The following is a 15,438-nucleotide window of genomic DNA, read 5'->3' as shown; positions in this document are numbered from 1 at the left end:
AAATTTGTGGATGATACTAAGGTTTTTAGAGTTGTGGACAACGCTGAGGGATGTTGTAGGTTACAGAGAGAGACATAGATAAGATGCAGAGCTGAGCTGAGAAGTGGCAAATGGTGTTTAATGCAGAAAAGTGTGAGGTGATTCACTTTGGAAGGAGTAACAGGAATGCAGAGTACTGGACTAATGGTAAGATTCTTGGTAGTGTAGATGAGCAGAGAGATCTTGGTGTCTAGGTACATAGACCGTTGAAAGTTGCCAGCAAGGTTGATAAGGTTGTTAAGAAGGCATATGGTGTGTTGGCTTTTATTGGTAGAGGGATTGAGTTTCAGAACCATGAGATCATGCTGCAGCTGTACAAAACTCTGTTGCAGTCACATTTGGAGTATTGCGTACAGTTCTGGTCATCACATTATAGGAAGGATGTGGAAGCTTTGGAAAGGATGCAAAAGAGATTTACTAGGATGTTGCTTGGTATGGAGGGAAGGTCTTACAAGGAAAGGCTGAGGGACTCGAGGCTGTATTTGTTAGAGAGGAGAAGATTGAGAGGTGACTTAAATGAGACATATAAGATAATCAGAGGGTTAGATGGGGTGGGCAGGGAGACCATTTTTCCTGAGATGGCAATGGCTAGCACGAGAGGACATAGTTTTAAATTGAGGGGTGATAGATATAAGACAGATGTCAGAGGTAATTTCTTTACTCAGAGAGTAGTAGGGGCGGGGAATACACTGCCTGCAACAGTAGTAGACTCACCAACTTTAATGGCATTTAAATGATCATTGGATAGGCATATGGATGATAATGGAATAGTGTAGGATAGCTAAGTTTCAGATTGGTTCCACAGGTTGGCACAACATCGAGGGCCGAAGGGCCTGTACTGCGCTGTAATGGTCTATGTTCTATGTTATATCTAAAGGAATTCCACGTTCAAGGGCAAAACGAAGGATTCTCATTTTTTTAACTGTATCATTTTCTGAATCCTGCTATTTGCAACCTCACTAATACCTGCTTTATTCACATTCTTTTACTGAGTGATTCCCATGCCTCCGTGTTGAAATGAATGATTCCTGCTTTCATTGTGGCTCCTTTGAAGGAGCTCTCCTTTTCCATTGTGGCATGAATACAGTCTCCAAAACTTTACATAGCTGTTAGAGCAAGTCTGCTTAGACTTTTAGTTTGTCCAACATTATTACTTTAATAAAATAAAGAACTGCAGATGCTGTAAACCTGAAATAAAAACAGAATTGCTGGAGGAACTCAGCAGAAACTCAGCATCTATGGAGAGAAAAGGGAGTTAATGTTTCGAGTCCATTGACCCTTCTTCAGAACATTATCGCTTTAATTACTGGCTTTGCAAAACTCCCAGATTTGTGTCTTCAGGTTAATTTTTTTTGTGGCTCTTTACTTCCTTTACTGTAGTTGTGCCTCATGGTGCTTGTTCATTATCATGATAATACTCAATCTGATTTTTAAATTATTTTAAAAATGTTTTTGTTTTACCAGTCTGGATTATTTTTATTTACCTGTAGAGTTTCCCCCGGGACTGTAACCTTTACTCAATGAGATCCCAATGTCTGTTCACTCACCACTGGAACGTTGATGGGGAACTGCTCTGACAACATTGCTTCACAATGTAGTTTGTTTCTACTTTGGCATTACTAATCCTGCTTCATAGAATCCATACGATCATCGAATCCTTACAGTGTAGGAACAGGCTGTTCAGTCCCATGAGTCCACACCAACCCTCTGAAGAACATCCCACCCAGACCCATACCCTTACCCTATCACAGTAACATTTCCCATGGCTAATGCGCTAAACCTACACCATCCCTAAATACTATGGGTAATTTAGCATGACCAATCCACCAAACCTGCACAACTTTGGACTGTGGGAGGAAACTGAAGCAGGGCAAAAACCCACGCAGACTCGGGGAGAATGCACAAACGCCACACAGACAGTCGCCCGAGGCTGGACTTTCCTGGGTCCCTGGCACTGTGAGGCAGCAGTGCTAACCTCGAAGCCAGTGTGCCACCCAGGGAGTTGCACATTCTGCTGCTGTAGAATTCTCTTACCAGATCTGAAATGCTTAAGCCCATTACTGGAGTATTCTTCCTTGTTGAAGATTGTCTTGTTTCCTTCTTAGGGTTCTCAAATCTTCAGCTCTTATCTGCTGCTGATTTGCCATGGGAGCAAGTCTGTTCCAGCCAATCTCACACTGCTCTTCACTATTTGTCAAATGTGCAGTCAAATCAGAACCATACTGCTGCCAACCTCAGTGCGTGGGCAGTCCTGTTCTCTACACTGTATGCTCATGGTGAAGGCTGCTGCCACCATTCACTTTAAGTGGAGGAAACTACAGGACCTGCTTGGTCTAGTGTGGTAGAGGCAAACCACATCCTGGTCTATCTTGAAGAGTATTATATGGTTAACAAGATTTAGTCTATTACATGTTAGCAATTGATTACTAGTTATCTTTATATTATAGGCATTACTGAATCACTTTGAGGAAGACTCGATGTTAGATCTTATTCTTTCAAGATCCTATGTTGTTCTGTCCACAAATCCACATCACATCATGATTGTGCGTGATGCTTATATAGCTCCTGAGTATTAATCCCTTTCAGACCCATGTGCACTTGGTTTTGTGGTTGGGTTGGGTTGATGGGGGGAGTGTCAGGTGAGGTTGGGAAGGTAGTCAAGTAGGTAAGGGATAGTTGGATCAGGATTAGTTAGCTGGTCAGGCAGTAGTCAGATTTGTCCATGGGTTTAGTCAGGTGGTTGGGGAGATATTTGAGTGTGGTGCAGGTTGGGGGCTAGGATTGGGAGGGAGTAGTTGGGTGGTTGGGAGTCAATCTGGATAGGGTGGGTAGTTGGGTCTGGTGGGACCATAGTTAGGAGTCAGGAAGGGAAGTTGGGTGGACTGAGGAGGAGAATCAGGCTTTGTGTGAATGATTGTAGGGCCAGCTGTATAATTACTCAGGAGATAGACAGGGTTATTTATGTCATACATTTCCGGGGTAACTATCTTGGGAAAAGACCAATCAGTGAAACCTGGCAGGTATCCAGCACAAAATAAATGAGAAACCTATCACTGAGGGGTCTGGAGCCCACAGGTACAATCATTATTGCATTACTGTGTTGTTGAGCAAAGTTGCAATAGGCTCAGTCTTTAATTTCATCTTCACTGTGATTTCATTGTGATTTTACTCCCTGATTTGCACCCAATGGAAAAGCACCAGATAAGTCCGTGAAGAATCATAAAAGTTCACAGCAGAGAAGGAAACCATTCAGCCCATTCTATCGGTTCCAGCTCTTGGCAGAGTAATCCAAATCTAATGCTATCGCCTCACCATCTCCCTATGGGCCTGTGGGTTCCCCTAGGCCAAAGCTCAAATTTTATTCCAAAGTCCCACTGAACTTGGATATAACCATAGTGGGGAATGACGGGGCATTGGATATAGAGGTCTACTAGAATGTGTTATGGGCCAGACCAAACCCCCTCAAAATATGTTAAGTAGATAGCCTAGACTACAAGTTTTTCTTTTTGTTAAAGGTAAGTGTAAGGCATTGTGTTCAGGAGTTGATAAAGCCTGGACCTGGAAAAAGCATAGCAGATCAGGCAGCATCTGAAGAACAGGAGAGTCAACATTTCGGGCATAACCCTTCTTTAGAGATCCTGAAGAAAGGTTATGCCTGAAATATCAACTCTCCTGTTCCTCAGATGCTACCTGATTTGCTGTGTTTGTTTCAGTGCCATGCTTTATCAACTCTGACTCTTCAGCATCTGCAGTCCTCACTTTCTCCATTGTGTTCAGGATGAAATTCAATTAGTCAAATACCGGATTTGAAGGAAATCACCTTTTATTGTTATACTATAGTTAAATACAAATAAAAGAAAGAAGAATTGGAATAAATTAACTCTATTTGAAAACTTAACAGAATAATAGATATTTAACTACTAAACTGCAACTGTTCCAATATAGTAACATTCCATGAACACACTTGTGACAAAGGCAAACTCAGTAAGATAGATTGTCTCACGTGCAAATCTCCAGTCCAAGAGGAAAGAACATCAAGAGAAAACTCTGAGTGTGTGAGAGTGTGTGTGAGAGAAAGAAAGAAAGAGAGGATTTGTGTTTTACTGCACCATAAATGTGTAGCAGCTTCTAAAGCCCAACAACTCCTGAAAGTTAAATTAGAATCCTGGTTCTGTGGGAGCTTGACCTACTCCTTCATGCTGCTTCTATTGTTCCAACTTAATAAAAGCTCAAGGCCTCACAAACTGCTTGCTTTATTGCCTTGGAACATATCACTCTGTGCTTCTTTGTCAACCTCACTTCATAAAAAAAAATTAAGGACAAAATATACCTCTTAAAGCCATAGTATTGTCACACTTCCCCCTTAAAAAATGAACCATCAATATAAAAAAAAGCTTCATTTTAAAAACCTGTACCCTTACTCTATTAGCACCCTACAATGCATATGTATTACATTGACTCTAAGCTTGCAAACTTTCAACACTTCAGTCCATTTTAATCCATTTCTTCACTCCTGAACATCTTCATCTTCCTTCATCATAGTTGTGACAATGCAGCGGCAAATATGTTTTCTTGTCCTGCCAGCTTTATAATTTGACCCTTGATCGGATTGTATTTCTGCGGACAGTCCCTATCCAGTAAAAAATTGAGTAACGCTTCTACAATCCTTTTAGCTATGATATTGCATAATGGAATGACCTCTAGAAATCTTGTAGATACATCCATTATGGTCAACAAATACTGCTTCCCACTTTTTGATTTAGGTAGGGGTCCTATGCAATCAATTAAGACTCTTGTAAAAAGTTCCTCATATCTGGGAATTAGTATTAAGTGTGCTGGTTTTCTCTGTGCAGTTCAAGCCAAAAAAAAGATTTTGAATTGAATTCAATTCAATTTATTGTCACGTGTATCGAGGCACAGTGAAAAGCTTTGTCTTGCGAGCAATACAGGCAGATCACATAGTTAAGTAGCATAGATAAGTAAATAATAGGTAAACAGCAGCAAAAACAAAAACACAGGTACAGGCAAATGTTAAGAATTTGTGAGTCAATTCAGTATTCTAACAACAGTAGAGTCGAAACTGTTACGAAACAGGTTTCTGTACTTTCTCCCCAATGGTAGAGGTTGTCGAAAAACATTGACAGAGTGGGATGTATCTTTGAGAATTCTGGCAGCCTTTTCTTGACAGTGGGCCTGGTAGATGGATTCTATAGATGGGATGTTGGCCTTTGTGATTGTCCGGGCCAAGTTCACCACTCTCTGTAACTATCTCCAATCTTGCCATGCCAGGTAGTGATACATTCAGACAGAATGCTCTCAATGGCGCACCTATAAAAGTTGGCAAGGGTATTCGCTGTCATGCCAAATTTCCTCATCTGCCTGAGGAAGAAGAGATGCTGTTCGGCCTTTGTAACCAGTGCGTCCATATGAAGAGTCCAAGAAAGCTTGTTGTGGATGACCAGTCCCAAGAGCTTAACATGTTCTGCCTCTGTGCTGTTAATGTGTAGAGGGACATGAGTAACATCCATCAAAAGTCAATAATGAGTTCCTTGGTTTTGCCAGCATTGAGAACTAAGTGCACCATTTTTCTAGGTCTTCCACCTCCCATCTGTAGTCTGATTCGACCAACTATGGTGGTGTCACCAGCAAACTTGTAAATGGCATTCGTCTGGTATGTGGCAACGCAGTCATGGGTGTACAGTGAGTACAGTAGGGGGCTGAGTACACATCCCTGGGGGGCTCCAGTGTTGAGTATTTATGAGAATGAAATATTGGCCCCAATCTTCACTGATTGTGGCCTGTGGGTCAGGAAACTGAGGATCCAGTTGCAGAGAGTGGGGCTTAGTCTGAGATGACTAAGTTTAGTAATCAGTCTCGAGGGGATAATAGTGTTGAAGTTGAACTGTAGTCAATGAATAGGATTCTTAAGTAGCTGTTCTTGGTATCAAGATGTTCTAGGGAGGATTGAAGGGTAAGTGATATGGCATCTGACGTGGATCTATTGGTCCGATAGGCAAATGTGGAGTGGTCCAAAATAGTGGGGAGGCTGGAATTGATTAATGCCATGACCAGCCTTTCAAAGCACTTCATGACCACTGAAGTAAGGGCCACAGGGCGGGGTAGTCATTGAGACATGCTGCATGAGCCTTCTTAGGTACAGGGGTGATGTTGGCCCTCTTGAAACAGGCAGGAACAATGGCCTGCTGCAGGGAGAGGTTGAAGATGTCCGAGAAAACCTCTGCCAGTTGATCTGCGCATGCTCTGAGTGCATGGCCTGGTACTCCGTCTGACCCTATCACTTTCCTTGGATTCACAAAATTTTGGCTTGAGTTTTCCTTACCCCAAATGACCTCCTACTGATAATTCATGTGGTACCCACAACACCTCCTTTCTAAAATCCCAGTTGATCTGCGCATGCTCTGAGTGCACGGCCTGGTACTCTGTCTGGTCCCATCCCTTTCCTTGGATTCACAAAATTTTGGCTTGAGTTTTCCTTACCCCAAATGACCTCCTACTGATAATTCATGTGGTACCCACAACACCTCCTTTCTAAAATCCAGTCATACAACTTGGTGAACTTCTGCATTTTCATCCACATGAATATGCGCTGGTCCCCATTTCCTCATCAAGACTTAATTTTTAATGTACTAACATTCTGGGATACACTGAGATTTTTCTTCTGAGTATGTTTTTTGATACAACTGCTTTAGTTTTTCATCTTTCTGTTATAACTCAGCTAATTTCTCCAAGCTAAAAATATCCATTTGGTCCTCCACCTGTTCTTGTTTGTTCTTGATTGTTTGATCAAATATAGTTTCTTATAATTGAACTTCAACTTCCTTAACTTTATTCCTTGATTTCTCCTCCTGGTTCAGCCTGTGGCTTTGTGACCTGGTTACCATGCAGCCAAGAAGGAAAAAAAATCCCAGGATATACCTCCTAAAGTACCTTAGCTGTCTGATTTTCCACTGGCGTTTTAACCAGAGTAGACATCACTCCCAACTGTGATCCAGCTATATCATTACCAAGGACAACCTGTATTTCTGGAACCAAGAATTTCTCTATTACTTCAAACACCACTTCACCACTTTTCGTTGGACTCCCCACTCTCAATTTATAAAATAGAACACTACTCTGCTCACCATGAATTCCACAGATCACCACCTTTTCTGGCAATACTCTTTTCGAATTATAAATCTCCTCATCTTTCACCATCAATGATTTATTTGCTGCCATACTTCTTAAAATTTCACCATCAATGATTTATTTGCTGCCATACTTCTTAAAATTTTAATTTCTTTACCTGCTCCTCCTGACTGACATGAGAAAATCTTACCCATGCAAGTGCATTCTTTCAAGTTCTGGCACTTCCTTCTCAACCAATCGCTGTTCATTCTTTTGCAACTTAAAAAAACCCAAGCTGTCTACTTTATTGGTTTGGAGCGGATCACTTACACTTCTGTTTCAACCTCTTTTCATAAAAAGCCAAAATACATCTCTTAAAGCCATAGTTTTATTTTCACAAATGAACCTCACTTGCTATCACTTCATTGGGCTAGTCTGCCTGGGAAAAGGCAGCAGTAGTCACCAGTCCATGGTGGTGATGGCTATGAGGAGCATTTGGAGGACAGGACCACAGAGTATTCATCTTTTCCTCTGGCCTAGCTCCAAACCTTTGACAGAGGGAGTCAAGACCTTCAGTTCCAAACTGATGTTTGGAATACTTTTGTCTCATTTACATTCCTTGCCACTTTTTCTGGTTCTGCAGCAATGTCCCTATGACAGCATCATCATATTCTCCCCTTCATTCTGACAGCCTCACCTTGGCATTGGGAATGCTGCCAAGGATCCCATTTTTCAGTACATGGCCCATAACTTTGTTTGTTTTAGTGTTGCATGTGTACCTCTTAATTCTCCTTCAATGCTCTGAGGGTTTCTGCCCTTACCAACCTTACAGGTCGTGAGTTCCAGATTCCCACCACAGCCTGGATGAAAAAGCTTTCCCTTGACATCCCCTCTGCACCTCCTGCCCTTAATTAAAACCTATGCTGCATACTGATCCCTCCAGCAAAAGTTTCCTTCCCAGCTTGGTCTATACCCCTCCTAATTTTATATATGTCCTCCCTCAGTCTCCTCTGCTCTAAGGAAAACAAATCCAGTTTGTCCAATCTCTTTTCACAACTAAAATTCCTCAGCTCAGGCAACATCCTGGTAAATTTCTTCTGCACCTTCTCCAGTACAAACACATCCCTCCTATAATGTGGATTCCAGAACTGCACACAATACTCTAGCTGTCACCTAACCAACATGTTATATAGTTTCTGTATCACTGATCTTAAACTCTATGCCTTGGTCAATAAAGGCAAGTCTCCCATATGCCTTCTTAACCATTTTACCGATCTATTCTGACACCTCAAGGGACCAGTGGATATGCGCATAAAGGTAGCTCAGATCCACTGTGCTGTCCAGGGTCCTATTGTTCATCGTATATTCCCTTCCCCTATTTGTCCTCAACTCATTCTATAAATATCTCCTTTCGTGTTACCCGCACCGCACCCCCAGCAGAGGAAATAGTCTATTTATTTGCCCTATCAATACATTTCCATAATTAATAAAAACATTCTTTAATCATCTCGGCCTATTCTGCCTCCGTGAAACAAGTCCCAGTATCTCAAAACTCTTTTTAATCACCTTTCCCGTTTAGATTAGATTTCCTACACTGTGGAAACAGGCTTTTCGGACCAACAAGTCCACACCGACCCTCCGAAGAGCCACCCAAACTCATTCCCCTAAATTTACCCCTGACTAATCTACCTCGCACTATGGGCAATTTAGTACGGCCAATTCACCTAACCTGCACATCTTTAGACTATGGGAGGAAACCGGAGACCTAGAGGAAGCCAACGCAGACACGGGGAGAACGTGCAAACTCCACACAGACAGTCGCCCGAGGCGGGAATTGAACCCAGGTCTAAGGCGCTGTGAAGCAGCGCTAACCACTGAACCACGGTGCCAGTTCTGCTAAAATTGGATGAATCCACTGGGTATCCTATGACTTCCTGGAGTAACTTTTTCCAACACTGCAACCAGATTCAAACTAGTGTTACTGTAACATATCCCTCTTGGACTATGTGCTCGTATTTACATAAACTCTGTCACCTCGATTCAACCTCTCGTCTGTTGGTTTAATAGTTATAATGTTTAAAGTAAGGCTGTTATAAATTTTAGATTAGATTAGATTACTTACAGTGTGGAAACAGGCCCTTCGGCCCAACAAGTCCACACCGACCCGCCGAAGCGCACCCACCTATACCCCTAATTTACCCCTTACCTAACACTACAGGCAATTTAAATTAACTAATGAACCATTTTTAATAAAAGGTCTTTGCTTTTTTTTGCATCGGAAAGGGCAGGACGAAACGAAAAGTAAAAAAAAAGTGTGCTGGAGAAACTCGGAAGTATGTGTGGAGAGAAAACAACAGACAATGTTTGGAGTCAGGCTCCATCTAGGATACGTTGCATTATGCAAAGCGCAGGGCAGGGTGACTTTGAGGTGGAATATGTGTAAATAAGGCACCCACAATTGCCTGCAGATATTATAAGCTGCGTGAAGAGTAATCCGGTCACATCTGGATAAAAAGACTACCAAGAAAGGGAGACCGCAGCAGTCAGAGAGCGGTGCGGCGGCCACTTTGTCAATGGATCAGAGGTCATTGACCAGGGAAGACTGTCTCTGCCTACAGCCCAGCATTGTAAAAATGATTTAAATAAGGTTCTTTTAACCGCGCCGCGAGTTGTTGGTTTTCTGCCGACCCATCAGATGTGTCAAAGTTTTTAAAACAAACCTTAATAAAGTAACAATTCAGATGTATATAAGTACATAAAACAAAGAATTGGGGCTGCTGGAGATTTGAAACAATAACAGAATGTTTGACAAAGTCAGCATCTGCAGAGAGAGAAAAACAGTCAACATTTCGAGCCCGGTAACCGAAGAAGAGTTCTGAATAAGGGTCACTGGACTCGAAACGTTAACTCTGTTTTCTCTCAGACCTGACGAGTTTCTCCAGCAATTTCAGAAAACAAGTTTGTTGTGGTAAAGAGTTTTGTGCCAACACTTTCTACTGGATGTCCCACCGTCTCTTCATTATCTTCCTCCCCTCTGCTCAAAAACATTGACCACGGTATCGAGTGAGTACGAAGTGATCGCTTTTATTTAAACTCCAAGACATACAATATTTTCCAAAAAAAAACGTATTTACATTGACGCATTCCGCGCCCCCTCTAAAGATACACAGTTTATTCCTTTCAGTGGAAGGGGCGCACATTTGGAAAACAGACTGAATGGGGAAGACAGAGTGTTCATCTGGCTGTTTCCACTTTATGTTACAAAAGATCATCGAAACATTCCAAAATCTGGCACATTGTTAAAGCCGGACATTGTTATGATATATTTGCTTAGTTGAAATAATAAAATGGAAGACTCCTAAATATCGTATATATTTACACTTGGCCACATTCAAAATGTTTGTTTTTCTTAAAAAAAACTCTACAATAAATATAACCTAGAGTCTGTGAGCATTAGAATATACCTACAGTTCACATTGCTCAAGACTGGTATAATTTCTACCAGCTCAGCCGGCTTTCCCTTGGGGGTTCCCAGCTTGATGAGGTGAAGCTTCGTCGTGGCTGTCAGTTTTGGTCTTCGCTCGCTTTGCGTCTCTTTGTTTGCATCTCCAGGACGGCGGGCGAGCGTTTGCACTCACTGTGAGTCCCACAGAGCCAGTCCCAGTGAGAGAAGAAAGGCGCGAAGTGGCTCTGAGGCTTCTGGTGGTGAACATCATGTTTGACCGTGCCGCCCCATAGGCCGAACGGGATGAGATTGTGAAGGGCCCAGGGGAAGTCGTAGCCGCTGTGATCATCGACGGAGATCCAGATGTTGAAGACCATGAAGGCGAACCCGGTGAGGCAGTGGCACTGCAAGATAATTGGGTCGATGGTGGTCCAGAAGCCAACGCTAACCAACTCCCAGGCGGAGAGGTACTGAGTGGACCAGGAGAAGGGGGCATAGTATTCGTGGTGGATGGCGTGGAAGGTGGTGTAGAGCCAGCGGACTTTGTGGTGCATCATATGCCAGAAGTAGTACTGGAAGTCGAAGAGGATTGTACAGCCCAGGATGCCAATGAGAAACTCGGAGACCAGCGGTGCCTCCTCCTGTAGAGGGATCGGCGGCCGCCAGTACCACTGACCCACGGCGGCTGGAAAGACATAGATCAGGTGGTTGTAGCCAGTGTGCCACAGGGTCTTGAATATGTCTTCCCAAGTGACATGCTGTTCGGGGTGGATCTTGTACCTCCTGATGAGCGGGCACCTGGGAGCCAGCAGGTCGAGGATCATGTAGAAGGTACACACGGCGAAATAGGTGGAGACCGAGATGACCACGGGGAAGAGAGGCGAGCGGAGGGCATCCTGGTGCTGGGAGCGCAGGTAGTCCCACAGGGGCTGCAGCAAGGACTTGGTCCAGATGTACTGCGTGATGTTGGCGTTCTGGATCACCTGCACATAGGGGTCGAAGACTCGGCTCGAACCTACCGAATACATCCGGAGTGACAGTGTGTTTCACTAGTGGCCAGGAGCGGGAAAAATAAAGAGACACGTTGCGCCGATTCTCCCCAGACCAGCCTGAGGCAAACTTTGGAAATGGATTTCAAGAAATGTCGTTTCTCGAAACGTTCACATGCAAACCAGGGACGTCTCCCCTTTGCTGCCCCCTCACTCTGAGCCCTGCCTCAGTGTCTCTTGTGTTGGAAGGGCTCTGAGGGAGAATGTGGAAACACTAACTATCTGAACGTGCTCCTGGCCAGTCCGCGCCGAATGGAAGGTCCCGTTGACCCCACTCCTTTTTGAAGACGCCCAAGAGCTGCGATTGGTCCTGGAAACGCGATGGAAAACTCAAAGGTCAGATGAGGGGCGAAGAAGGCGGGAAATACACACACACACATACACACAGAGTGAACGGTTCAAATGAAAATCTGATTTAATTTTGGCAACCCAATGCTAATGTGAAACTACCAACCCCTTCCACATGGAAATATCAATTCGTCTGGGAAAAAAACCTCTGCAGAACCCAATACACACCGACAGCGGGTCTGTGGACAGCTTAATCTTTCCGCCCTGTCCAATCTTCCAACAATGCTGGACGCCTCCTCCAAAAGGTAGCGCCCCAATTACATAGAATTTGACGAGTTTCATTAAAACTCAAAGGAGGGACTTTCTGTTTTCACTGGCTGCCCTCAAAGCGCCTCCCGCTGCCTCCGCTCACGGTGAACTCAGACCTAAGTTTGCGCGTTATTCATCGGAACAGCTACTGAGCTGAACTGCAAACAAATGAAGGGATTGTGAAAAGTTGTTTTCCCCAAAACAAAAATCTGAGCGGAAAGAGTAGAACAGGAAATCATCACGAAGCCAAGCACTGCACATTGAACCGACTCATCTCAAAATTAAAGGCTGCTTTCAAATCCCCAAATCGTTTTTTCTTCTTGTTGCTTATTCCTGCTCATCCCCTGCGTTCATTAGCACGCGTAAACTGTACCAAGGCAAAATACACCAACGTCTATTTCCGAAGTGACCGCTATTTCAATATTCCAAAAGAGCCATTACAGAACGGGAGAGCTTTCATCACAGTTAGCGACGGCTTATAGTTATTTAATTTTACGCACAGAATCCAGAAAGAAATATTTTTCAGCCCCCACCCCCCCCGCTGCTGCTATCATTCTGATGAAGAGCCACCGGACTTGTAAACATTAACGAAACGTTAACTCCGCTTTCCCCTCAGATGCTGCCAGACCTGTTGAGTTTCGCAAGCAATTTGTGCTTACGTTTGCAATCTCCAGCGTTGGCACCTCTTTGTTTCATGTAAGGTTTAGGAAACTGAAATCAATTAAGGATCTTGAGGGATGCAAGGGAAGCAGGAAAGAGTGTAAGCAAGTTCTGCAGGGATGCTCATAGAAGGGCCAGTGCAGAATCCACGGGGCAAGTTGCCTCTTTCTGCACTGCAGGGATTCTGTGACTTTGATCTAAATCAGTTGGAAAGTTGGGCGGAGAAAAGGCCGATGCTTAATCCAGGAGAAAGTGAGGACTGCAGAGGCTGGAGATCAGAGTTCGAAAAGTCTGGCGCTGGAAAGGTGCAGCATCCTCGGAGCAGGAGAGTCGAAATTTCCGGCATAAGCCTTTCATCAGGAATGTGGAGGGAGGCGTGGGGGAAGGGGGTTATGGGATAAATAGGAAGGGGGTTTGGGCCCGGGGCAAGGTAACTTGGAAGGCGAGAGGTAGGTGCAGGTGGGGGAGATGGTGGAAGGTCAGAGCAGAGGGTGGGGCAGATAGGTGGGAAAGAAGGTGGGCAGGTAGAACAGTTCAAGAGGGTGGTGCTGAGTTGGAGGGTTGGATCTGGAATGAGGTGGAGGGAAGGAAAATTAGGAAGGTGGTGAAATCCACATTGATCCCGTGTTGTTGGAGGATCCCAAGGTGGAAGATGAGACGTTCTTTCTCCAGGCATTGGGTGGCTAGGATTTGGTAGTGGAAGAAGCCCAGGACTTGCATGTCCTTGGCAAAGCGGGAAGGTGAGTTGAAGTGGTTGGCTACAAAGTGGTTGGGTTGTTTGATACACGTATTCCAGAGATATTCCCTGAAATGCTTCGTGAGTTGGCATTCTGTCTCTTCAAGTTAGAAGAGACCACATTAAGAGCAATGGGCACAATAGATGACCTATGTGGAGATCCAGGAAAATCTCTGCAGGATGTGGAAGGATCCTTTGAGAGCTTAGATGGAGGTGAGGTGGGGAGGTGTGGTCGCAGATTTTACACCTTGTGCAGTGGCAAGGGAGGGTGCCGGGAGTGGAGGGTGGGTTGGTGAGGGGTGTGGACCTAACGAGCGAGTCGCAGAGGGAATGGTCTCAGAAATGACAGAAGATAATATGTTGTATCCAGAGATTGGTGGGGTGGAAGGTGAGGAGCGGGGGTCAGGTTATATCCTTGTTGCGGTCGGAGGGGTGGAGTTCAAGGGCAAGTGTGAGGCAATGAATTTTGGGAGGTCAAACGCAAGAGAAAAGTATACAGTAAATAGCAGGACCCTTCAGAGAACTGATGTACAGACAGATTACTGGGTCCATAGCTCCCTGAAAGTGATAACACCCATGGATAAGGTGTTAAAGAAGGTAAATGGCATGATTGTCTTCATCAGTCAGGAAACAGAGTCTAAAAGCTGGCAAATTATGTTGCAGCTGTATAGAACTTTATTTCGATAATATTTGGAATATTGGTACAGTTCTGGTCACCAAGCTACCAGAAGGATGTGGAGGCTTTAGGCAGGGTGAAAAAGAGGTTTACCAGAAGGTAAACAGAAATTGCTGGAGAAACTCAACAGGTCAGGCAGCATCTGTGGAAACAGTTAATGTTTCAAGTCTGGTGACTCTTCATTTGAACTCAGGAGGTTTGCTAAGAGCTTATCTGGATCAGAGTGTACTGGCTTTCAGGAGAGGTTGGACAAGCTTGGATTGTTTTCTGCTAGAGCATCAGAAGTGTATGTGTGTGTGCGTGTGTATGTGTGTGGGGGGGGGAGGTGACCTGATTGAAGTTTATAAAATTATGAGAGGCAATGATAGGGTGACTAGTCAGTGTCTTTCTCCCAGGGTGGAAATGTAAAATAATAGGGAAACAATTTAAGACGAGAGGGGAAAAGTTTCTGTTAGGCAATTTATTTACATAGAGAATGGTAGGTGCTTGGAATGCACTGGCACATGAGGTAGTAGAAGCAGGTACAATAGCAAAGCTTGAGAGGCACTTAGACAAACACATAAACAGACAGAATAGAGAGATACAGACCATGTGCAGACATACAGGATTAATTTAGAATGACATCATGGTCAGAATAGACATGATGGTTCTGAAGGGCATGTTCTTGTGTTGTAATGTTTTGTTATTTATTCCATCTAAATATGAAATTCCAATCACAATGCTAAACTAAAACAGCCATCTGCTGGTTAATGTGGTAGGTACCATCTGCTGGTCATTACAGTAATAGCCATCTGATCGTTAATGTGATAAGTGCCATCTGCTGGTCAGAAAGTATTAGCCATCTGTAGGTTGGAGTGGTATATAGAGTCATAGAGATGTACAGACCCTTCAGACCAACCTGTCCATGCTGACCAGATATCCCAACACAATCTAGTCCCACCTGCCAGCACCCGGCCCGTATCCCTCCAAACCCTTCCTATTCATATACCCATCCAAATGCCTCCTAAACGTTGCAATTGTACCAGCCTCCACCACATCCTCTGGCAGCTCATTCCATACACGTACCACCCTCTGCATGAAAAAGTTGCCCCTTGGGTCTCTTTTATATCTT

At 44.0% G+C, this 15,438-nt stretch overlaps 1 protein-coding gene and 1 pseudogene across 1 annotated transcript; both read right to left on the bottom strand.

The window, feature by feature from the left end:
• LOC122556174 overlaps window positions 1-7,275 on the bottom strand; it is a 52,693-nt pseudogene extending 45,418 nt beyond the window's left edge.
• A 2,955-nt stretch (window positions 7,276-10,230) lies between these two features.
• Window positions 10,231-12,534, bottom strand: LOC122565404 (cholesterol 25-hydroxylase-like protein 2). The gene has a single exon (XM_043721353.1). The coding sequence runs from the start codon at window positions 11,635-11,637 to the stop codon at window positions 10,729-10,731; it is 909 nt and encodes a 302-aa protein (XP_043577288.1). The 5' UTR covers window positions 11,638-12,534; the 3' UTR covers window positions 10,231-10,728.
• Between the last annotated feature and the right edge of the window lie 2,904 nt (window positions 12,535-15,438).

Source organism: Chiloscyllium plagiosum, chromosome 2 (assembly GCF_004010195.1).
Source record: "Chiloscyllium plagiosum isolate BGI_BamShark_2017 chromosome 2, ASM401019v2, whole genome shotgun sequence".
Lineage (NCBI taxonomy): Eukaryota > Metazoa > Chordata > Chondrichthyes > Orectolobiformes > Hemiscylliidae > Chiloscyllium > Chiloscyllium plagiosum.
Note: the sequence above shows the minus strand (reverse complement) of the source record. Positions and strands in the feature narration are given on the sequence as shown.

What these genes read in the sequence shown, in the direction of transcription:
- LOC122565404 (XM_043721353.1), bottom strand. Translation starts at nt 11,637, where the DNA reads ATGTATTCGGTAGGTTCGAGCCGAGTCTTCGACCCCTATGTGCAGGTG.